Raw genomic sequence first — 25237 nt, forward strand, 5'->3', positions numbered from 1 at the left:
GTTAATATGGGGGGGGTAGGATCACAGGGGGAGGGCGTTATAGGGGGGTAGTATCACAGGGGAGGGTAAGTTATGGGTGGGTTAGGATCACAGGAGAGAGGGTAGTAGTTATGGGGGTAGGTCACAGGGCGAAGGCAGTATAGGGTAGTATCACAGGGAGGGTAGTACTGGGGGTTGGATTCCAGGGGAGCGCAGTATAGGGGGGTAGTATCACAGGGGAGGGTAGTATGGGTGGGTAGGATCACAGGGGAGGGTAGTATGGGGGGGTAGGATCACAGGGGAGGGCAGTATAGGGGGGTAGTATCACAGGGGAGGGTAGTATGTGGGGGGTAGTATCACAGGGGAGGGATGTATTGGGGGGCGGTAGGATCACAGGGGAGGGTAGTATGGGGGGGTAGTATCACAGGGGAGGGCAGTGTGGGGTAGGATGAAGCTATTAGGGGTGCTGGGGACAGAGTTTGGGGGTACAGCTGGGTGGGAGGCAGGAATATGGGTCTCTGGATGGCAGATGCTCTGGGTTTCCCTTCCATTCTCCTGCTCGGTGAGCGAGCCCCCCCTCCCAACCCCCAACGCTATACATGCTGCAGATTGCTCTCTCGGCTGATTCCCTGGGACTGGAGGATTCCGTCAGTGGAGGTCACAGCATTTGCAGCAGCTCCTCGGGCCGAGCGGAGGCAGAAACCAATGGACTGATCCCCCCTTTCCTACTGGTAGGTCCCCCCAGTGACTGGGTGATTGCCCCGGGGTACATTGGCCTCAGAACCAACATTCTTTTATCTACTCGCTTCTGCCCCAGGATCTGGTGTCTTCGTTGTACCCCGGGAAACGTGCCATAGGCTCTGTGTGTCCCATAGGCTCTGTGTGTCCCATAGGCTCTGTGTGTCCCATAGGCTCTGTGTGTCCCATAGGCTCTGTGTGTCCCATAGGCTCTGTGTGTCCCATAGGCTCTGCGTGTCCCGTAGGCTCTGCGTGTCCCACAGGTTCTGCGTGTCCCATAGGTTCTGTGTGTCCCATAGGCTCTGAATGTTCCATAGGCTCTGTGTGTCCCATAGGCTCTGTGTGTCCCATAGGCTCTGTGTATCCCATTGGCTCTGTATGTCCAATAGGCTCTGTGTGTCCCATAGGCTCTGTGTGTCCCATTGGCTCTGTGTGTCCCAAGGCTCTGTGTGTCCCATAGGCTCTGCGATGTTCCCATATAGGCTCTGCGTTTTATGTCCCATAGGCCTGCCGTGTTCCATTGGCTCTGTATGTCCCATAGGCCTCTGTATTGTACCCAGAAGGCTCTGAATGTGTCCCAAGAAGCGTCTGTGTGTGCCCATAGGCCTGTATGTCCCATAGGCCTCTGTATGTCCCATAGGTCTGATGTCCCCATAGGCTCTGTATGTCCCATGGCCTCTATATTGTCCCAATTAGGCCCAGTATGTCCCATAGGCTCTATATAGTCCCTAGGCCCTGTATTGCCCATAGGACTCTGTATGTCCATAGGCTCTGTAATGTTCCATAGGCTTCTGTGTGTCCCTTAGGCTCTGTATGTCAAACATAGGGCTTATATGTCCCATAGGCTCTGCGATGTTCCATAGGCTCTGCAGTGTCCCATAGGCTCTGTATTGTCCATAGGCATCTATCAATGTCCCATGGCCTGATATGCCCCCAATAGTCTCTGTATGTCCCAATAGGCTCAGTGTGTCCCAGAGGCTTGTTGTCCCATAGGCTCTGTATGTCCCATAGCCCTGCTATGTTTCCCATAGGCTCTGTTATGTCCCATAGGCCCGCTATGTCCCATAGGCTCTGTATGTCCCATAGGCTCTCATATGTCCCGATAGGCTCTGTAATGCCCATATCAGGCTCTGTATGCCCTATAGGCTCATGTATGCTCGCCACTAGGCCCTGTATGCCCTAGGCTCTGTATGTCCATGGCCCTTGTATGCACATAGCTCTGTATGTCCCATAGGCTCAGTATGTCCAGAGGCTCAGTTATGTCCATTAGGCTCTGTATTCCCATAGGCCCTGTAATGTCCCATAGGTCTGTATGTCCCATAGTCTCTGTAATTCCCATCAGGCCACTGTAATGCCCTATAGGCCCTGTATGCCCTATAGGACTCTGTATGTCCAATAGCCCGTGTATGTCCCATAGGTCTAGTATGTCCCATAGGCTCTGTATGCCCCATAGGCTCTATATGATCCCATAGGCTCTGTATGTCCCATAGGCTCTATATGTCCATAGGCTCTGTATGCTCCCAATAGGCTCTAGTGTTGTCCCATAGGCGCTGTAATGTCCCATACGGCTCTGTATGTCCCATAGGCTGCTGTATGATCCATAGGCTTGTATGCGCCATTAGGCTTCTGTATGTCCCATAGGCTCTGTCTATGTTCCCATAGGCTCTGTGTGTCCCATCAGCGCTGTGTGCTCCCATAGCGCTGATGTGTCCATAGGCTCTGTATGTCCCATAAGCTCTGTAATGTTCCCATAGGCTCCTGCCGTGTCCCATAAGCTCTGTATGGCCCATAGGCTGCTGCGAATGTCCTATATACTCTGTAGTCCCATAGGCCCAATGTAGTAAACCATAGGCTCTGTATAGTTCCCATAGGCTCTGGTATGTCCCACTAGGCCCTGTATGTCCCATAAGGCTTCGTGTCATGTCCATAGGCTCTTGTTATGTCCCATAGGGCTCTGTATGCCCTATAGGCTCTATATGTCCCATAGGCTCTGCGTTGTCCCATATTTTGCTCTGCTGTTTACCCATAGGCTATGCGTTATTGTCCCATAGGCTCTGCTATGTCCCATAGTGGCTCTGTATGTTCCCCATAGTCTCTGTATTTTCCCATTAGGCTCTATATGTCCCATAGGCTCTGTACTGTCCATAGGCTCTGTGTGTCCCATAGGCGCTGTTAATGTCCCATAGGCTCTTGTATGTCCCATAGGCCCTCTGTAAGTCCATAGCTCTGTATGTCCCATAGGCTCTGTAATGCCCCATAGGCTTCTAACTGTCCCATAGGCTCTGTATGCTTCCATAGGCATCTGTGTGTCCCATAGGCGCTGTGTGTCCCATAGGCTCTGTATGTCCCATAAGCTCTGTATGTCCCATAGCTCTGCGTTCTGTCCCATAAGCTCTGTATGCCCCATAGGCTCTGCGATATGTCCTATAATACTCTGTTATAGGTCCCATAGGCCTGTATGTCCCATAGGCCCTGTAGATCCCATAGGCTCTGTATGTACCCATAGGGCCTGTATGTCCCTAGGCTCTGTATGTCCCATAGGCTCTGTATGTGCCCATAGGATCTGTGATGTCCCATAGGCTCATTGTATGCCCTATAGGCTATATATGTCCATAGGCTCTGCCGTGTTCCCATAGGCTGCTGTGTGTCCATAGGCTACATGCGTGTCCATAGGCTCTGTATGTCCCATAGCTCTGTATGTCACCATAGGCTTCTGCGGTTGTCCCATAGCTCGTATGTCCCATAGGCTCTGTATGTCCCATAGGCTCTATATGCCTCATAGGCTCTGTATGTCCCATAGGCTCTGTATGCCCTATAGGCTCTATATGTCCCATAGGCTCTGCGTGTCCCATAGGCTCTGCGTGTCCCATACGCTCTGTATGCCCCATAGGCTCTGTATGTCCCATAGGCCCTGTATGCCCCATAGGCTCTGTATGTCCCATAGGCTCAGTATGTCCCAGAGGCTCTGTATGTCCCATAGGCTCTGTATGTCCCATAGGCCCTGTATGTCCCATAGGCTCTGTATGTCCCATAGGCTCTGTATGTCCCATAGGCGCTGTATGCCCTATAGACCCTGTATGCCCTATAGGCTCTGTATGTCCCATAGGCCCTGTATGTCCCATAGGCTCTGTATGTCCCATAGGCTCTGTGTGTCCCATAGGCTCTGTATGCCCTATAGGCTCTATATGTCCCATAGGTTCTGCGTGTCCCATAGGCTCTGTATGTCCCATAGGCTCTGTATGTCCCATAGGCTCTGTATGCCCCATAGGCCCTGTATGTCCCATAGGCTCTGTATGTCCCGTAGGCTCTGTATGTCCCATAGGCTCTGTATGGCCTATAGGCTCTGTATGTCCCATAGGCTCTGCTTGTCCCATAGGCTCTGCGTGTCCCATAGGCTCTGCGTGTCCCATAGGCTCTGCATGTCCCATAGGCTCTGCTTGTCCCATAGGCTCTGCGTGTCCCATAGGCTCTGCGTGTCCCATAGGCTCTGTATGTCCCATAGGCTCTGTATGTCCCATAGGCTCTGTATGTCCCATAGGCTCTGTGTGTCCCATAGGCTCTGTATGTCCCATAGGCTCTGTATGTCCCATAGGCTCTGTGTGTCCCATAGGCTCTGTATGTCCCATAGGCTCTGTGTGTCACATAGGCTCTGTATGTCCCATAGGCTCTGTATGTCCCATAGGCTCTGTGTGTCCCATAGGCTCTGTATGTCCCATAGGCTCTATATGTCCCATAGGCTCTGCGTGTCCCATAGGCTCTGCGTGTCCCATAGGCTCTGTATGTCCCATAGGCTCTATATGCCCCATAGGCCCTGTATGCCCCATAGGCTCTGTATGTCCCATAGGCTCAGTATTCCAGAGGCTCTGTATGTCCCATAGGCTCTGTATGTCCCATAGGCCCTGTATGTCCCATAGGCTCTGTATGTCCCATAGGCCCTGTATGTCCCATAGGCTCTGTATGTCCCATAGGCTCTGTATGTCCCATAGGCTCTGTATGTCCCATAGGCTCTGTGTGTCCCATAGGCTCTGTATGTCCCATAGGCTCTGTATGTCCCATAGGCTCTGTGTGTCCCATAGGCTCTGTGTGTCCCATAGGCTCTGTGTGTCACATAGGCTCTGTATGTCCCATAGGCTCTGTGTGTCCCATAGGCTCTGTATGTCCCATAGGCTCTGCGTGTCCCATAGGCTCTGCGTGTCCCATAGGCTCTGTGTGTCCCATAGGCTCTATATGTCCCATAGGCCCTGTATGCCCCATAGGCTCTGTATGTCCCATAGGCTCAGTATGTCCCAGAGGCTCTGTATGTCCCATAGGCTCTGTATGTCCCATAGGCCCTGTATGTCCCATAGGCTCTGTATGTCCCATAGGCCCTGTATGTCCCATAGGCTCTGTATGTCCCATAGGCTCTATATGTCCCATAGGCTCTGTATGTCCCATAGGCTCTGTATGCCCTATAGGCTCTGTATGTCCCATAGGCCCTGTATGCCCCATAGGCTCTGTATGTCCCATAGGCTCTGTATGTCCCATAGGCTCTATATGCCCCATAGGCCCCTGTATGCCCCATAGGCTCTGTATGTCCCATAGGCTCAGTATGTCCCAGAGGCTCTGTATGTCCACATAGGCTCTGTATGTCCCATAGGCCCTGTATGTCCCATAGGCTCTGTTTGTCCCATAGGCTCTGTATGTCCCATAGGCCCTGTATGCCCTATAGGCCCTGTTATGCCCTATAGGCTCTGTATGTCCCATAGGCCCTGTATGTCCCATAGGCTCTGTATGTCCCATAGGCTCTGTATGCCCCATAGGCTCTGTATGTCCCATAGGCTCTGTATGTCCCATAGGCTCTGTATGTCCCATAGGCTCTGTATGTCCCATAGGCTCTGTGTCTCCCATAGGCGCTGTAAGTACCATAGGCTCTGTATGTCCCATAGGCTCTGTATGTCCCATAGGCTCTGTATGCCCCATAGGCTCTATATGTCCCATAGGCTCTGTGTGTCCCATAGGCGCTGTGTGTCCCATAGGCTCTGTATGTCCCATAAGCTCTGTATGTCCCATAGGCTCTGCGTGTCCCATAAGCTCTGTATGCCCCATAGGCTCTGCGTGTCCTATATACTCTGTATGTCCCATAGGCCCTGTATGTCCCATAGGCTCTGTATGTCCCATAGGCTCTGTATGTCCCATAGGCCCTGTATGTCCCATAGGCTCTGTATGACCCATAGGCTCTGTATGTCCCATAGGCTCTGTATGCCCTATAGGCTCTATATGTCCCATAGGCTCTGCGTGTCCCATAGGCTCTGCGTGTCCCATAGGCTCTGCGTGTCCCATAGGCTCTGCGTGTCCCATAGGCTCTGTATGTTTTTCCCCATTTTGGGGCTCTGGTATGTCCCATAGGCTCTATATGCGCCCATAGGCTCTGTATGTCGCATAGGCTCTGTACTGCCCTATAGGCTCTATATGTCCCATAGGCTCTGCGTGTCCCATAGGCTCTGCGTGTCCCATACGCTCTGTATGCCCATAAGGCTCTGTATGTCCCATAGGCTCTGTATGTCCCATAGGCTCTGTATGCCCCCATAGGCTCTGTATGTCCCATAGGCCCTGTATGCCCCATAGGCTCTGTATGTCCCATAGGCTCAGTATGTCCCAGAGGCTCTGTATGTCCCATAGGCTCTGTATGTCCCATAGGCCCTGTATGTCCCATAGGCTCTGTATGTCCCATAGGCTCTGTATGTCCCATAGGCCCTGTATGCCCTATAGGCCCTGTATGCCCTATAGGCTCTGTATGTCCCATAGGCCCTGTATGTCCCATAGGCTCTGCGTGTCCCATAGGCTCTGTATGCCCCATAGGCTCTGTATGTCCCAAGGCTCTGTATGTCCCATAGGCTCTATATGTCCCATAGGCTCTGTGTGTCCCATAGGCTCTGTGTGTCCCATAGGCTCTGTAGTCCCATAGGCTCTGTATGCCCCATAGGCTCTGTATGCCTATAGGCTCTGTATGTCCATAGGCCCTGTATGTCCCATAGGCTCTATATGTCCCATAGGCTCTGTATGTCCCATAGGCTCTGTATGTCCCATAGGCTCTATATGTCCCATAGGCTCTGCGTGTCCCATAGGCTCTGTGTGTCCCATAGGCTATGCGTGTCCCATAGGCTATGCGTGTCCCATAGGCTCTGTATGTCCCATAGGCTCTGTATGCCCCATAGGCTCTGTTTGCCCCATAGGCTCTATATGTCCCATAGGCTCTGTATGTCCCATAGGCTCTGTGTGTCCCATAGGCGCTGTGTGTCCCATAGGCTCTGTATGTCCCATAAGCTCTGTATGTCCCATAGGCTCTGCGTGTCCCATAAGCTCTGTATGCCCCATAGGCTCTGCGTGTCCTATATACTCTGTATGCCCCATAGGCTCTGCGTGTCCTATATACTCTGTATGTCCTATAGGCCCTGTATGTCCCATAGGCTCTGTATGTCCCATAGGCTCTGTATGTCCCATAGGCCCTGTATGTCCCATAGGCTCTGTATGTCCCATAGGCTCTGTATGTCCCATAGGCTCTGTATGCCCTATAGGCTCTATATGTCCCATAGGCTCTGCGTGTCCCATAGGCTCTGCGTGTCCCATAGGCTCTGTATGCCCCATAGGCTCTGTATGTCCCATAGGCGCTGTGTGTCCCATAGGCTCTGCGTGTCCCATAGGCTCTGTATGTCCCATAGGCTCTGTATGTCCCATAGGCTCTGCGTGTCCCATAGGCTCTGCGTGTCCCATAGGCTCTGCGTGTCCCATAGGCTCTGCGTGTCCCATAGGCTCTGCGTGTCCCATAGGCTCTGTATGTCCCATAGGCTCTGCTTGTCCCATAGGCTCTGTGTGTCCCATAGGCTCTGTATGTCCCATAGGCTCTGTATGTCCCATAGGCTCTATATGTCCCATAGGCCCTGTATGTCCCATAGGCCCTGTATGCCCCATAGGCCCTGTATGTCCCATAGGCTCTGTATGTCCCATAGGCTCTGTGTGTCCCATAGGCTCTGTATGTCCCATAGGCTCTATATGTCCATAGGCTCTGCGTGTCCATAGTCTGCGTGTCCCTAGGCTCTGTATGTCCCATAGGCTCTATATGTCCCATAGGCCCTGTATGTCCCATAGGCTCTGTATGTCCCATAGGCTCTGTATGTCCCATAGGCTCTGTATGTCCCATAGGCTCTGTATGTCCCATAGGCTCTGTATGTCCCATAGGCCCTGTATGTCCCATAGGCTCTGTATGTCCCATAGGCTCTATATGTCCCATAGGCTCTGTATGTCCCATAGGCCCTGTATGCCCCATAGGCTCTGTATGCCCTATAGGCTCTGTATGTCCCATAGGCTCTGTATGCCCCATAGGCTCTGTATGTCCCATAGGCCCTGTATGCCCCATAGGCTCTGTATGTCCCATAGGCTCTGTATGTCCCATAGGCTCTGTATGTCCCATAGGCTCTGTATGTCCCATAGGCTCTGTATGTCCCATAGGCTCTGTATGTCCCATAGGCTCTGTATGTCCCATAGGCTCTGTATGTCCCATAGGCCCTGTATGCCCTATAGGCCCTGTATGCCCTATAGGCTCTGTATGTCCCATAGGCCCTGTATGTCCCATAGGCTCTGTATGTCCCATAGGCTCTGTATGCCCCATAGGCTCTGTATGTCCCATAGGCTCTGTATGTCCCATAGGCTCTATATGTCCACATAGGCTCTGTATGTCCCATAGGCTCTGTGTGTCCCATAGGCGCTGTATGTCCCATAGCCTCTGTATGTCCCATAGGCTCTGTATGTCCCATAGGCTCTGTATGTCCATAGGCTCTGTATGCCCCATAGGCTCTATATGTCCCATAGGCTCTGTATGTCCCATAGGCTCTGTGTGTCCCATAGGCGCTGTGTGTCCCATAGGCTCTGTATGTCCCATAAGCTCTGTATGTCCCATAGGCTCTGTATGTCCCATAGGCTCTGTATGTCCCATAGGCCCTGTATGTCCCATAGGCTCTGTATGTCCCATAGGCTCTGTATGCCCCATAGGCTCTGTATGTCCCATAGGCTCTGTATGTCCCATAGGCTCTATATGTCCCATAGGCTCTGTATGTCCCATAGGCTCTGTGTGTCCCATAGGCGCTGTATGTCCCATAGGCTCTGTATGTCCCATAGGCTCTGTATGTCCCATAGGCTCTGTATGTCCCATAGGCTCTGTATGCCCCATAGGCTCTGTATGTCCCATAGGCTCTGTATGTCCCATAGGCTCTGTGTGTCCCATAGGCGCTGTGTGTCCCATAGGCTCTGTATGTCCCATAAGCTCTGTATGTCCCATAGGCTCTGGGTGTCCCATAAGCTCTGTATGCCCCATAGGCTCTGCGTGTCCTATATACTCTGTGTGTCCCATAGGCTCTGTGTGTCTCAAAGCCTTCTGCCCAAACCCCCCCCCCCCACATTATCCAGAACCCCCTTTCACATGGTACAGTTCCCCAGTAATATACCTTTCCCCTCCCATTTATATAACATTGCCCCCAACCATTCCATTACAGCCCCCCCCCCCACTCCCCTTTGCAAGGATGCTGCTCCCCATAACCCCCCGTGTCTCTCTGTTCCCTATACTGCTCCCCCCCCCCCATCATCCTGCTGGTCCGGTAGTCACCATTCTTCTGCCTTACGTTGTGGTGGGACCCACATAAACCCCCCCCCATATGGGCTAATTTGAGCCAAGATGTCTTAGTGCCCAAGTGGCAATGCTGCCCGGCCCAGTGCCCTGACTGCCCCCCCCCCACAACTCACGCACCAACAGAGACCCCAGTGCCCATGGGGTACGGATCTCCCCTTGTTGCATGGTAGCAGCTCCCCTGCCCAGTGGCCAGTATGCCCATAGTGAGTGCCAGTTACGCCCATAGTCAGTGCCAGTTACGCCCATAGGGAATACCAGTCATGTGCATAGTGAATGCCAGTTACGCCCATAGTGAGTGCCAGTTACGCTCATAGTGAGTGCCAGTTACACCCATAGTGAATGCCAGTTACGCCCATAGTGAGTGCCAGTTACACCCATAGTCAGTGCCAGTTACACCCATAGGGAATACCAGTCACGTGCATAGTGAATGCCAGTTACGACCATAGTGAGTGCCAGTTATGCCCATAGTGAGTGCCAGTTACGCCCATAGTGAGTGCCAGTTACGCTCATAGTGAGTGTCAGTTACGCCCATAGTGAGTGTCAGTTATGCCCATAGTCAGTGCCAGTTACACCCATAGGGAATACCAGTCATGTGCATAGTGAGTGTCAGTTATGCCCATAGTCAGTGCCAGTTACACCCATAGGGAATACCAGTCACGTGCATAGTGAATACCAGTTACGACCATAGTGAGTGCCAGTTATGCCCATAGTGAGTGCCAGTTACGCCCATAGTGAGTGCCAGTTACGCCCATAGTGAATGCCAGTTACACCCATAGTGAGTGCCAGTTACACCCATAGTGAGTGCCAGTTACGCCCATAGTGAGTGCCAGTTACGCCCATAGTGATGTCGTTACGCCATAGTGAGTGCAGTTACGCCCATAGTGAGTGCCAGTTACACCCATAGTGAGTGCCAGTTACACCCATAGTGAGTGCCAGTTACGCCCATAGTGAATGCCAGTTACGCCCATAGTGAGTGCCAGTTACGCCCATAGTGAGTGTCAGTTACGCCCATAGTGAGTGCCAGTTACGCCCATAGTGAGTGCCAGTTACACCCATAGTGAATGCCAGTTACGCCCATAGTGAGTGCCAGTTACGCCCATAGTGAGTGCCAGTTACACCCATAGTGAATGCCAGTTACGCCCATAGTGAGTGCCAGTTACGCCCATAGTGAGTGCCAGTTACGACCATAGTGAGTGCCAGTTATGCCCATAGTGAGTGCCAGTTACGCTCATAGTGAGTGCCAGTTACGCCCATAGTCAGTGCCAGTTACACCCATAGGGAATACCAGTCATGTGCATAGTGAATGCCAGTTACGCCCATAGTGAGTGCCAGTTACGCTCATAGTGAGTGCCAGTTACGCCCATAGTGAGTGTCAGTTACGCCCATAGTGAATGCCAGTTACACCCATAGGGAATACCAGTTACACCCATAGTCAGTGCCAGTTACACCCATAGGGAATACCAGTCACGTGCATAGTGAATGCCAGTTACGACCATAGTGAGTGCCAGTTACACCCATAGTGAATGCCAGTTACGCCCATAGTGAGTGTCAGTTACGCCCATAGTGAGTGCCAGTTACACCCATAGGGAATACCAGTCATGTGCATAGTTACGCCCATAGTGAGTGCCAGTTACGCCCATAGTAAGTGCCAGTTACACCCATAGTAAGTGCCAGTTACGCCCATAGTGAGTGTCAGTTACGCCCATAGTGAATGCCAGTTACGCCCATAGTGAGTGCCAGTTACGCCCATAGTAAGTGCCAGTTACGCCCATAGTAAGTGCTAGTTACGCCCATAGTAAGTGCCAGTTACGCCATAGTGAGTGCCAGTTACACCCATAGTGAGTGCCAGTTACGCCCATAGGAAATACCAGTCACGTGCATAGTGAATGCCAGTTACGACCATAGTGAGTGCCAGTTACGACCATAGTGAGTGCCAGTTATGCCCATAGTGAGTGCCAGTTACGCCCATAGTGAATGCCAGTTACGCCCATAGTAAGTGCTAGTTACGCCCATAGTAAGTGCCAGTTACGCCATAGTGAGTGCCAGTTACACCCATAGTGAGTGCCAGTTACGCCCATAGGAAATACCACTCACGTGCATAGTGAATGCCAGTTACGACCATAGTGAGTGCCAGTTATGCCCATAGTGAGTGCCAGTTACGCCCATAGTGAATGCCAGTTACGCCCATAGTAAGTGCCAGTTACGCCCATAGTAAGTGCCAGTTACGCCATAGTGAGTGCCAGTTACACCCATAGTGAGTGCCAGTTACGCCCATAGTGAGTGCCAGTTACGCCCATAGTGAGTGCCAGTTACGCTCATAGTAAGTGCCAGTTACGCCCATAGTGAGTGCCAGTTACGCCATAGTGAGTGCCAGTTACACCCATAGTGAGTGCCAGTTATGCCCATAGTGAGTGCCAGTTACGCCCATAGTGAGTGCCAGTTACGCTCATAGTGAGTGCCAGTTACGCCATAGTGAGTGCCAGTTACGCTCATAGTGAGTGCCAGTTACACCCATAGTGAGTGCCAGTTACGCCCATAGTGAGTGCCAGTTACGCCCATAGTGAGTGTCAGTTACGCCCATAGGGAATACCAGTCATGTGCATAGTGAATGCCAGTTACGCCCATAGTGAGTGCCAGTTACACTCATAGTGAGTGCCAGTTACGCCCATAGTGAGTGTCAGTTACGCCCATAGTGAGTGCCAGTTACGCCCATAGTGAGTGCCAGTTACGCCCATAGTGAGTGCCAGTTACACCCATAGTGAGTGCCAGTTACGCCCATAGTGAGTGTCAGTTACGCCCATAGTGAGTGCCAGTTACGCCCATAGTGAGTGTCAGTTACGCCCATAGTGAGTGCCAGTTACGCCCATAGTGAGTGTCAGTTACGCCCATAGTGAGTGCCAGTTACACCCATAGGGAATACCAGTCATGTGCATAGTGAATGCCAGTTACGCCCATAGTGAGTGCCAGTTACGCTCATAGTGAGTGCCAGTTACGCCCATAGTGAGTGTGAGTTACGCCCATAGTGAGTGCCAGTTACGCCCATAGGGAATACCAGTCATGTGCATAGTGAATGCCAGTTACGCCCATAGTGAGTGCCAGTTACGCCCATAGTGAGTGCCAGTTACGCCCATAGTGAGTGCCAGTTACGCCCATAGTGAGTGCCAGTTACGCCCATAGTGAGTGCCAGTTACGCCCATAGTGAGTGCCAGTTACGCCCATAGTGAGTGCCAGTTACGCCCATAGTGAGTGCCAGTTACGCCCATAGTAAGTGCCAGTTATGCCCATAGTAAGTGCCAGTTACGCCCATAGTAAGTGCCAGTTACGCCCATAGTGAGTGCCAGTTATGCCCATAGTAAGTGCCAGTTATGCCCATAGTAAGTGCCAGTTATGCCCATAGTAAGTGCCAGTTACGCCCATAGTGTGTGTCCCATATGCTCTGTATGTCCCATTGGCTCTGTGTCCAATTGGCCCTACTCAGAGCTGCACTCACAGTTACACTCACTCACAGTTACACTCACTCACAGTTTTACTCACAGTCACACTCACAGGCTCCAGGTCGGTTACTTCATTGACTAGGGGGGGTAAGACGGCAGCTCCGCCGGTTGTTGCGCCCCCTGGGGTCGGTGTGGGGCAGTTGACCGCAGGAGAAGAGGTCGGACCCCCAGTTCCCCCCCAGGGAATGTCCCGGAGCAGTCGGAGAGAAACCCGATAGGAGCAGCAACTGATCTCAGAGCCTAAATATATCCCCTGAGCCCCCCCGCACCCACACTCCGCTACCCGGGGCCCTACAGCAGGTAAGGGCTCTCCCACTCACTGTGCCAGGGGCAGGGGGACCCCAACTGATCGGCCGGGGGTGCTGTGACCTTTGGAAAGGGACCGAGTGGGGGCAGTGGGTGGGACCATCTATGTGGGGGGGGGGGGCAGAATCAGTTCCGTGCTGGCAGGGGAGGGGGCAGAATGTCAGTACTGAGCTGGGAACCTGCCCCATGTCCCGGCCGGGAGCTGCACTAGGGTATTGGGGTTCTTCTTATTCCGCCCCCCGAATCAGGTAATGGGGTCGCACGGAATGTTCCTCTTCTTCCAGTGTCACTGGTGTCCCCCCCCCCCACCCAGTGTGTACAGCCACCCCCCACCCAGTGTGTACAGCCCCCCCCCACCCAGTGTGTACAGCCCCCCCCCCACCCAGTGTGTACAGCCCCCCCCCCACCCAGTGTGTACAGCCCCCCCCCCCACCCAGTGTGTACAGCCACCCCCCACCCAGTGTACAGCCCCCCCCACCCAGTGTGTACAGCCCCCCCCCACCCAGTGTGTACAGCCCCCCCCCACCCAGTGTGTACAGCCCCCCCCCCACCCAGTGTGTACAGCCCCCCCCCCCACCCAGTGTGTACAGCCCCCCCCCACCCAGTGTGTAGCAGCCCCCCCCCCTCTGATTCTATGCGCCCCCCCCCCAGTGTTACACTTTGTGTCCCTGGGTGTCTGGCACTGCCCATAGGTGCCCAATGAGTATTCCCAGCTAATAATGTGGGGGGGCAGGAATAATATATTATACAGTTACATTATGTGCATATATGATATGGGGGTTACACTGTGACAGTGGGGGGGGGAAAGATGGGGGTATATCTGTGCCTATATATTATACAGTTACATTATGTGCATATATGATATGGGGGTTACACTGTGACAGTGGGGGGGGGCTGGGGGAAAGATGGGGGGTATATCTGTGCCTATATATTATACAGTTACATTATGTGCATATATGATATGGGGGTTACACTGTGACAGTGGGGGGGGGGAGGGAAAGATGGGGGGTATATCTGTGCCTATATATTATACAGTTACATTATGTGCATATATGATATGGGGGTTACACTGTGACAGTGGGGGGGGGGCTGGGGGAAAGATGGGGGGTATATCTGTGCCTATATATTATACAGTTACATTATGTGCATATATGATATGGGGGTTACACTGTGACAGTGGGGGGGGGGCTGGGGGAAAGATGGGGGTATATCTGTGCCTATATATTATACAGTTACATTATGTGCATATATGATATGGGGGTTACACTGTGACAGTGGGGGGGGGGGGGCTGGGGGAAAGATGGGGGTATATCTGTGCCTATATATTATACAGTTACATTATGTGCATTTATGATATGGGGGTTACACTGTGACAGTGGGGGGGGGGGGAAAGATGGGGGGTATATCTGTGCCTATATATTATACAGTTACATTATGTGCATTTATGATATGGGGGTTACACTGTGACAGTGGGGGGGGGGGGGAAAGATGGGGGGTATATCTGTGCCTATATATTATACAGTTACATTATGTGCATATATGATATGGGGGTTACACTGTGACAGTGGGGGGGGGGGGGCTGGAGGAAAGATGGGGGTATATCTGTGCCTATATATTATACAGTTACATTATGTGCATATATGATATGGGGGTTACACTGTGACAGTGGGGGGGGGGGGGCTGGGGGAAAGATGGGGGGTATATCTGTGCCTATATATTATACAGTTACATTATGTGCATATATGATATGGGGGTTACACTGTGACAGTGGGGGGGGGGGCTGGGGGAAAGATGGGGGGTATATCTGTGCCTATATATTATACAGTTACATTATGTGCATATATGATATGGGGGTTACACTGTGACAGTGGGGGGGGGCTGGGGGAAAGATGGGGGGTATATCTGTGCCTATATATTATACAGTTACATTATGTGCATATATGATATGGGGGTTACACTGTGACAGTGGGGGGGGGGGGAAGATGGGGGGTATATCTGTGCCTATATATTATACAGTTACATTATGTGCATATATGATATGGGGGTTACACTGTGACAGTGGGGGGGGGGGGCTGGGGGAAAGATGGGGGGTATATCTGTGCCTATATATTATACAGTTACATTATGTGCATATATGATATGGGGGTTACACTGTGACAGTGGGGGGCTGGGAAAGATGGGGGTATATCTGTGCCTATATATTATACAGTTACATTATGTGCATATATGATATGGGGGTTACACTGTGACAGTGGGGGGGCTGGGGGAAGATGGGGGTATATCTGTGCCTATATATTATACAGTTACATTATGTGCATATATGATATGGGGGGTTTACACTGTGACAGTGGGGGGGGGGGGCTGGGGGAAAGATGGGGGGTATATCTGTGCCTATATATTATACAGTTACATTATGTGCATATATGATATGGGGGTTACACTGTGACAGTGGGGGGGGGGGGGAAGATGGGGGGTATATCTGTGCCTATATATTATACAGTTACATTATGTGCATATATGATATGGGGGTTACACTGTGACAGTGGGGGGGGGGGGGAAAGATGGGGGGTATATCTGTGCCTATATATTATACAGTTACATTATGTGCATATATGATATGGGGGTTACACTGTGACAGTGGGGGGGGCTGGGGGAAAGATGGGGGGTATATCTGTGCCTATATATTATACAGTTACATTATGTGCATATATGATATGGGGGTTACACTGTGACAGTGGGGGGGCTGGGGGAAAGATGGGGGGTATATCTGTGCCTATATATTATACAGTTACATTATGTGCATATATGATATGGGGGTTACACTGTGACAGTGGGGGGGGGGGCTGGGGGAAAGATGGGGGTATATCTGTGCCTATATATTATACAGTTACATTATGTGCATATATGATATGGGGGTTACACTGTGACAGTGGGGGGGGGGGGGAAAGATGGGGGGTATATCTGTGCCTATATATTATACAGTTACATTATGTGCATATATGATATGGGGGTTACACTGTGACAGTGGGGGGGGGCTGGGGGAAAGATGGGGGGTATATCTGTGCCTATATATTATACAGTTTCACATTAATGTGCATATATGATATGGGGTTATACTGTGACAGTGGGGGGGGGGCTGGGGGAAAGATGCGGGGGTTATATCTGTGCCTGTATATTATGACAGTTACATTATGTGGCATATATGATATGGGGGTTCATACTGTGGGACAAAGTGGGGGGGGGGCTGGGGAAAGAATGGGGGGTATATCTGTGCCTATATACTTATACAGTTACATTATGTGCATATATGGATATGGGGTTACACTTGTGACAGTGGGGGGGGGGGGGCCTGGGGGAATAGATGGGGGGTATATGCTGTGCCTATAGATTATACAGTTACATTATGTGCATATATCGTATATGGGGGTTACACTGTGACAGCGTGGGGGGGGTTGGGGGTAAAGCATGGGGCGCGATATATCTGTGCCTATATATTATAACAGTTACAATTATGTTGCATATATGATATGGGGGTTACACTGTGACAGTGGGGGGGGGGGGGAAAGATGGGGGGTATATCTGTGCCTATATATTATAACAGTTACATTATGTGCATATATGATATGGGGGTTACACTGTGACAGTGGGGGGGGGGGGGGGGGCTGGGGGAAAGATGGGGGTATATCTTGCCTATATATTATACAGTTACATTATGTGCATATATGATATGGGGGTTACACTGTGACAGTCGGGGGGGGGGGGGAGGGGGAAGATGGGGGGTATATCTGTGCCTATATATTATACAGTTACATTATGTGCATATATGATATGGGGGTTACACTGTGACAGTGGGGGGGGGGGGAAGATGGGGGGTATATCTGTGCCTATATATTATACAGTTACATTATGTGGCATATATGATATGGGGGTTACACTGTGACAGTGGGGGGGAAAGATGGGGGTATATCTGTGCCTATATATTATACAGTTACATTATGTGCATATATGATATGGGGGTTACACTGTGACAGTCGGGGGGGGGGGGAGGGGGAAAGATGGGGGGTATATCTGTGCCTATATATTATACAGTTACATTATGTGCATATATGATATGGGGGTTACACTGTGACAGTGGGGGGGGGGGGAAGATGGGGGTATATCTGTGCCTATATATTATACAGTTACATTATGTGCATATATGATATGGGGGTTACACTGTGACAGTGGGGGGGGGGGGAAAGATGGGGGGTATATCTGTGCCTATATATTATACAGTTACATTATGTGCATATATGATATGGGGGTTACACTGTGACAGTGGGGGGGGAAAGATGGGGGGTATATCTGTGCCTATATATTATACAGTTACATTATGTGCATATATGATATGGGGGTTACACTGTGACAGTGGGGGGGAAAGATGGGGGTATATCTCCCCTCAGAACCCGGTGGGTAGAATGATAATATTAACTCTTTCCTGACTCAGATTTCCCCAGAGAGATGAGCCTCTCCTTCTGCGGCAGTAAGAATTTCTCGTACAACGTTAATGCCGGGGTGCTGAACAACATCTGCTTCCTGGATGCCCTGAATCTGGTGCCCCACGTCTTCCTGCTCTTTATCACCTTCCCCATATTATTTATAGGTGAGTACCTACCCGCGCGCCATGGATTGCCCCCCCACAGAGAGGGGGGGTTCGTTTAGGTCTGAGCATTGAGAATAGGCCTCTAATGCTCTGATTGGCTACAGGTGGGTCTGGCCCTGGGAATGTTCTAATGCTCTGATTGGCTACAGGTTGGTCTGGCCCTGGGAATGTTCTAATGCTCTGATTGGCTACAGGTTGGTCTGGCCCTGGGAATGTTCTAATGCTCTGATTGGCTACAGGTTGGTCTGGCCCTGGGAATGTTCTAATGCTCTGATTGGCTACAGGTTGGTCTGGCCCTGGGAATGTTCTAATGCTCTGATTGGCTACAGGTTGGTCTGGCCCTGGGAATGTTCTAATGCTCTGATTGGCTACAGGTCGGTCTGGCCCTGGGAATGTTCTAATGCTCTGATTGGCTACAGGCTGGTCTGGCACTGGGAATGTTCTAATGCTCTGATTGGCTACAGGTTGGTCTGGCCCTGGGAATGTTCTAATGCTCTGATTGGCTACAGGTTGGTCTGGCCCTGGGAATGTTCTAATGCTCTGATTGGCTACAGGTTGGTCTGGCCCTGGGAATGTTCTAATGCTCTGATTGGCTACAGGTTGGTCTGGCCCTGGGAATGTTCTAATGCTCTGATTGGCTACAGGCTGGTCTGGCACTGGGAATGTTCTAATGCTCTACCTCAGGTAGATCAGAACAATATTCCTTGAGCCTATTTGCCAATTTCTGGGTCAGTATTGGTAGATCTGCCATCCAGCAACAGCTCCACCTATTGGTCACTAGAGTGCAATGCAGCAGAAAGTACCAAATTCTATGGCAGCTTCTTGTCCTACAGATTACTGGGTTAACAAAGACCATATTGGGGGGGGGGGTTCAATATCAGTCTGTCTAATGGTATTAATTGGATATTTCTTTTGTTCCTCTGGAATTTCCAGGCTGGGGAAGCCAAAGTTCCAAGGTTCAGATCCATCACAACACTTGGCTGCATTTCCCGGGACACAACCTACGATGGATCTTAACGTTCGCCCTCCTGTTTGTTCACGTGTGCGAAATCGCCGAAGGCATCGTATCCGACGCGTAAGTCTCAAAGTTTAACCCTTCCAGCTACAGGCTGGGCATGGCACCAACTGGCCACCGTAGGGCCCCATATTTCCCCTCAGTGATACATATGAGAGTGAGCTGTTGTGTTTTTTGATGAGATCCCTGATTTTGTTATTAGTCTTTTTCGTCTTTTAAAAATTATAAAATATAATTTAATTGTTGTTTTTCCCTAGAAAAATGTCATCGTGCCACTTGCACCTCTTCATGCCGGCCATCATCGGATTTATAGCGGCCACCACTTCCATCATCTATTATCACAACATCGAAACGTCCAATTTTCCCAAACTGCTACTAGGTAGGAGGAGCCTTCTACCACTCCCAGCATGCAATGGCATCCAGAAACAGCAATGAAATTGTGCCCCCCAGTGGCCAGAATAAAAAATGCATCTTTGTTTTACTGAGCAGTAACCTTGGCTCAGCCGTAGGGTCCAGACTGGGATTCAAAACAGCTCCCCCCCCCAGCCCAATAAATAGTGACTGTCTGTGGCACCTTACAGCCCCCCTGGCATTCCCAGTACCCAGAGGCACAAACAGCCCCCCCAGCCCAATAAATAGTGACTGTCTGTGGCACCTTACAGCCCCCCTGGCATTCCCAGTACCCAGAGGCACAAACAGCCCCCCCAGCCCAATAAATAGTGACTGTCTGTGGCACCTTACAGCCCCCCTGGCATTCCCAGTACCCAGAGGCACAAACAGCCCCCCCAGCCCAATAAATAGTGACTGTCTGTGGCACCTTACAGCCCCCCCGGCATTCCCAGTACCCAGAGGCACAAACAGCCCCCCCCCAGCCCAATAAATAGTGACTGTCTGTGGCACCTTACAGCCCCCCTGGCATTCCCAGTACCCAGAGGCACAAACAGCCCCCCCAGCCCAATAAATAGTGACTGTCTGTGGCACCTTACAGCCCCCCCGGCATTCCCAGTACCCAGAGGCACAAACAGCCCCCCCCCCCAGCCCAATAAATACTGACTGTCTGTGGCACCTTACAGCCCCTCTGGCATTCCCAGTACCCAGAGGCACAAACAGCCCCCCAGCCCAATAAATAGTGACTGTCTGTGGCACCTTACAGCCCCCCCTGGCATTCCCAGTACCCAGAGGCACAAACAGCCCCCCCAGCCCAATAAATAGTGACTGTCTGTGGCACCTTACAGCCCCCCTGGCATTCCCAGTACCCAGAGGCACAAACAGCCCCCCCCCCAGCCCAATAAATAGTGACTGTCTGTGGCACCTTACAGCCCCCCCGGCATTCCCAGTACCCAGAGGCACAAACAGCCCCCCCAGCCCAATAAATAGTGACTGTCTGTGGCACCTTACAGCCCCCCCCTGGCATTCCCAGTACCCAGAGGCACAAACAGCCCCCCCAGCCCAATAAATAGTGACTGTCTGTGGCACCTTACAGCCCCCCCGGCATTCCCATTACCCAGAGGCACAAACAGCCCCCCCAGCCCAATAAATAGTGACTGTCTGTGGCACCTTACAGCCCCCCTGGCATTCCCAGTACCCAGAGGCACAAACAGCCCCCCCAGCCCAATAAATAGTGACTGTCTGTGGCACCTTACAGCCCCCCCCTGGCATTCCCAGTACCCAGAGGCACAAACAGCCCCCCCAGCCCAATAAATAGTGACTGTCTGTGGCACCTTACAGCCCCCCCGGCATTCCCATTACCCAGAGGCACAAACAGCCCCCCCAGCCCAATAAATAGTGACTGTCTGTGGCACCTTACAGCCCCCCTGGCATTCCCAGTACCCAGAGGCACAAACAGCCCCCCCAGCCCAATAAATAGTGACTGTCTGTGGCACCTTACAGCCCCCCCTGGCATTCCCAGTACCCAGAGGCACAAACAGCCCCCCCCCCAGCCCAATAAATAGTGACTGTCTGTGGCACCTTACAGCCCCCCCGGCATTCCAGTACCCAGAGGCACAAACAGCCCCCCCCCCCAGCCCAATAAATAGTGACTGTCTGTGGCACCTTACAGCCCCCCTGGCATTCCCAGTACCCAGAGGCACAAACAGCCCCCCCAGCCCAATAAATAGTGACTGTCTGTGGCACCTTACAGCCCCCCCCTGGCATTCCCAGTACCCAGAGGCACAAACAGCCCCCCCAGCCCAATAAATAGTGACTGTCTGTGGCACCTTACAGCCCCCCCGGCATTCCCATTACCCAGAGGCACAAACAGCCCCCCCAGCCCAATAAATAGTGACTGTCTGTGGCACCTTACAGCCCCCCTGGCATTCCCAGTACCCAGAGGCACAAACAGCCCCCCCAGCCCAATAAATAGTGACTGTCTGTGGCACCTTACAGCCCCCCCCTGGCATTCCCAGTACCCAGAGGCACAAACAGCCCCCCCAGCCCAATAAATAGTGACTGTCTGTGGCACCTTACAGCCCCCCCGGCATTCCCAGTACCCAGAGGCACAAACAGCCCCCCCAGCCCAATAAATAGTGACTGTGGCACCTTACAGCCCCCCTGGCATTCCCAGTACCCAGAGGCACAAACAGCCCCCCCCCCAGCCCAATAAATAGTGACTGTCTGTGGCACCTTACAGCCCCCCTGGCATTCCCAGTACCCAGAGGCACAAACAGCCCCCCCCCCAGCCCAATAAATAGTGACTGTCTGTGGCACCTTACAGCCCCCCCCTGGCATTCCCAGTACCCAGAGGCACAAACAGCCCCCCCAGCCCAATAAATAGTGACTGTCTGTGGCACCTTACAGCCCCCCCTGGCATTCCCAGTACCCAGAGGCACAAACAGCCCCCCCAGCCCAATAAAATAGTGACTGTCTGTGGCACCTTACAGCCCCCCTGGCATTCCCAGTACCCAGAGGCACAAACAGCCCCCCCCAGCCCAATAAATAGTGACTGTCTGTGGCACCTTACAGCCCCCCTGGCATTCCCAGTACCCAGAGGCACAAACAGCCCCCCCCCCAGCCCAATAAATAGTGACTGTCTGTGGCACCTTACAGCCTCCCTGGCATTCCCAGTACCCAGAGGCACAAACAGCCCCCCAGCCCAATAAATAGTGACTGTCTGTGGCACCTTACAGCCCCCCCGGCATTCCCAGTACCCAGAGGCACAAACAGCCCCCCCAGCCCAATAAATAGTGACTGTCTGTGGCACCTTACAGCCCCCCTGGCATTCCCAGTACCCAGAGGCACAAACAGCCCCCCCAGCCCAATAAATAGTGACTGTCTGTGGCACCTTACAGCCCCCCCCCGGCATTCCCAGTACCCAGAGGCACAAACAGCCCCCCCCAGCCCAATAAATAGTGACTGTCTGTGGCACCTTACAGCCCCCCGGCATTCCCAGTACCCAGAGGCACAAACAGCCCCCCCAGCCCAATAAATAGTGACTGTCTGTGGCACCTTACAGCCCCCCCGGCATTCCCAGTACCCAGAGGCACAAACAGCCCCCCCCCCAGCCCAATAAATAGTGACTGTCTGTGGCACCTTACAGCCCCCCCCGGCATTCCAGTACCCAGAGGCACAAACAGCCCCCCCAGCCCAATAAATAGTGACTGTCTGTGGCACCTTACAGCCCCCCTGGCATTCCCAGTACCCAGAGGCACAAACAGCCCCCCCAGCCCAATAAATAGTGACTGTCTGTGGCACCTTACAGCCCCCCCGGCATTCCCAGTACCCAGAGGCACAAACAGCCCCCCCAGCCCAATAAATAGTGACTGTCTGTGGCACCTTACAGCCCCCTGGCATTCCCAGTACCCAGAGGCACAAACAGCCCCCCCAGCCCAATAAATAGTGACTGTCTGTGGCACCTTACAGCCCCCCCCCGGCATTCCCAGTACCCAGAGGCACAAACAGCCCCCCCCAGCCCAATAAATAGTGACTGTCTGTGGCACCTTACAGCCCCCCCGGCATTCCCAGTACCCAGAGGCACAAACAGCCCCCCCAGCCCAATAAATAGTGACTGTCTGTGGCACCTTACAGCCCCCCCGGCATTCCCAGTACCCAGAGGCACAAACAGCCCCCCCCCCCCCAGCCCAATAAATAGTGACTGCCTGTGGCACCTTACAGCCCCCCTGGCATTCCCAGTACCCAGAGGCACAAACAGCCCCCCCAGCCCAATAAATAGTGACTGTCTGTGGCACCTTACAGCCCCCCTGGCATTCCCAGTACCCAGAGGCACAAACAGCCCCCCCAGCCCAATAAATAGTGACTGTCTGTGGCACCTTACAGCCCCCCTGGCATTCCCAGTACCCAGAGGCACAAACAGCCCCCCCAGCCCAATAAATAGTGACTGTCTGTGGCACCTTACAGCCCCCCCGGCATTCCCAGTACCCAGAGGCACAAACAGCCCCCCCCCCCCAGCCCAATAAATAGTGACTGCCTGTGGCACCTTACAGCCCCCCTGGCATTCCCAGTACCCAGAGGCACAAACAGCCCCCCCAGCCCAATAAATAGTGACTGTCTGTGGCACCTTACAGCCCCCCTGGCATTCCCAGTACCCAGAGGCACAAACAGCCCCCCCAGCCCAATAAATAGTGACTGTCTGTGGCACCTTATAGCCCCCCTGGCATTCCTAGTACCCAGAGGCACAAACAGCCCCCCCAGCCCAATAAATAGTGACTGTCTGTGGCACCTTACAGCCCCCCTGGCATTCCCAGTACCCAGAGGCACAAACAGCCCCCCCCCCAGCCCAATAAATAGTGACTGTCTGTGGCACCTTACAGCCCCCCTGGCATTCCCAGTACCCAGAGGCACAAACAGCCCCCCCCCCCAGCCCAATAAACAGTGACTGTGGCACCATAAAGGGGAAGGTGGGATTTTGGGGTTCAGTTGAAGTGCTGGGGATGCTGGGGACCTACTGTCTATGTTTTATCCCGGCAGCGCTCTTTCTCTATTGGGTGCTGGCGTTTATCTCAAAGACCATCAAGCTGGTAAAGTACTGTGAGAACGGGATTGGGCTCCACCAACTGCGTTTCTGCATCACGGGGATCATGGTCGTTCTCTATGGGCTCCTCATGGCGGTCGAGATTAACGTTATCCGCGTGCGGGTTCGTATGTATTAATCTCCGTGGGAATTTACCCCCAGGACAATTATGTCCAAACTCTTCCATTAGTAATGGGTTTTTCTCTACTTTTGTTTATTTGTAGAAATATGTGTTTTTCTCGAGCCAACAGAAGGTGAAGCCCCCCGAGGACCTGCAGGATTTGGGGGTGAGGTTCTTACAGCCCTTCGTCAACTTGCTGTCCAAGGCCACTTACTGGTGGATGAACCCCCTGATCATTTCAGCGCACAAGCGCCCCATCGACCTAAAGACCATCGGCAAGTTGCCCATAGCTATGAGGGCCCTCACCAACTATCTCAGCCTGAAGACCGCCTACGAAGAACAGAAGGTGAGAAGTCAGATTTACCATAAATAGGGCAATAAGGCTCCATCTATCCTGCAACTTTGGCCACTCCATCCGGGGGGGGGGGTTTATAATTGGAAACCCCTGAAATTCTGTTGGGGGGGGTCTCATTGTAGAGGTTCTTGATGGACTCTGGTCAGCCCTATGTAGTTTCTGAGCTTTTAGTAATCTGGAACATTTCTCTACTTTGTGTTTGAGCCTTGGCCAATCAGAACGCTCGATCAGAAGTGATGAGCCTTGGCCAATCAGGACGCTCAATCAGAAGTGCTGAGCCTTGGCCAATCAGAACGCTCAAGTTCTGACATATTTCCCATTGTCATTGGTTATGGATGAAGAGCCACATTTAAACGATGTCACTTCCAGGATTGGACAGTCCTGTCATTGATTAGTTGTATTTAATCAGGGTTTAATCACGCCCCCAGCCAGTGCTCCGCCCCTTCCTCCGTGCGTGCATAAGCAGATGTGTTCGGAGGAAGGCCAGCTGGGATTGGGTCTGGCCCAGTGTCCCGCTGGCCCAGTCCAACCCTGTATAAAGATACCAGGGCTATTGGAATATCAGGGGGACTGTCCCCAATGTTTCACACAACTTTTCATCTTTTATGAAATGGCTCTTGACCCCCATTGGGCCCATTATGGTTCTGTGCCCTCGGTGTGGTCCAGTCCCCCCACAACAATCCAGTACTCTTTAACCCCTTCCTTGCAGAAGAAACTGGTAGACCGGCCCCATAAAGACCCGTCTATCTGGAAGGCCATCTACAGAGCCTTTGGCCGGCCCATTCTCCTGAGCAGCACCTTCCGGTACTTGGCCGATCTGTTGGGATTCGCCGGTCCGCTCTGTATCTCCGGGATTGTCCAGCTGCTGGATAGTCGGAACAAAGGCCCAACGGATCAGGTGACCAACGCTGACTTTCTGATTATCTGGTTGTTTCTATTCAATATATCAATATATTCACGTT

At 52.4% G+C, this 25237-nt stretch overlaps 1 protein-coding gene across 8 annotated transcripts in view; it reads left to right on the plus strand.

The window, feature by feature from the left end:
• Positions 1 to 472: 472 nt before the first annotated feature.
• The window catches only part of abcc9 (ATP binding cassette subfamily C member 9), a 75743-nt gene continuing 50978 nt past the window's right edge, over positions 473 to 25237 (plus strand). For 3 of the 8 annotated variants that reach the window (XM_031898428.1, XM_031898433.1, XM_031898432.1), the window contains exons 1-7: positions 12964 to 13170; positions 17663 to 17818; positions 18752 to 18893; positions 19091 to 19212; positions 23757 to 23923; positions 24024 to 24266; positions 24985 to 25173. In XM_031898428.1, coding sequence (XP_031754288.1) covers positions 17677 to 17818; positions 18752 to 18893; positions 19091 to 19212; positions 23757 to 23923; positions 24024 to 24266; positions 24985 to 25173 — 1005 coding nt within the window. In that variant the 5' untranslated portion in view covers positions 12964 to 13170; positions 17663 to 17676. Of the gene's footprint in view, positions 711 to 12960; positions 13171 to 13321; positions 13425 to 17662; positions 17819 to 18751; positions 18894 to 19090; positions 19213 to 23756; positions 23924 to 24023; positions 24267 to 24984; positions 25174 to 25237 lie in introns of those variants that run through there. The other 5 variants (XM_031898429.1, XM_031898431.1, XM_031898435.1 and 2 more) reach the window with 5 other exon arrangements.

Source organism: Xenopus tropicalis, chromosome 3 (genome assembly GCF_000004195.4).
Source record: "Xenopus tropicalis strain Nigerian chromosome 3, UCB_Xtro_10.0, whole genome shotgun sequence".
Taxonomy (NCBI): domain Eukaryota; kingdom Metazoa; phylum Chordata; class Amphibia; order Anura; family Pipidae; genus Xenopus; species Xenopus tropicalis.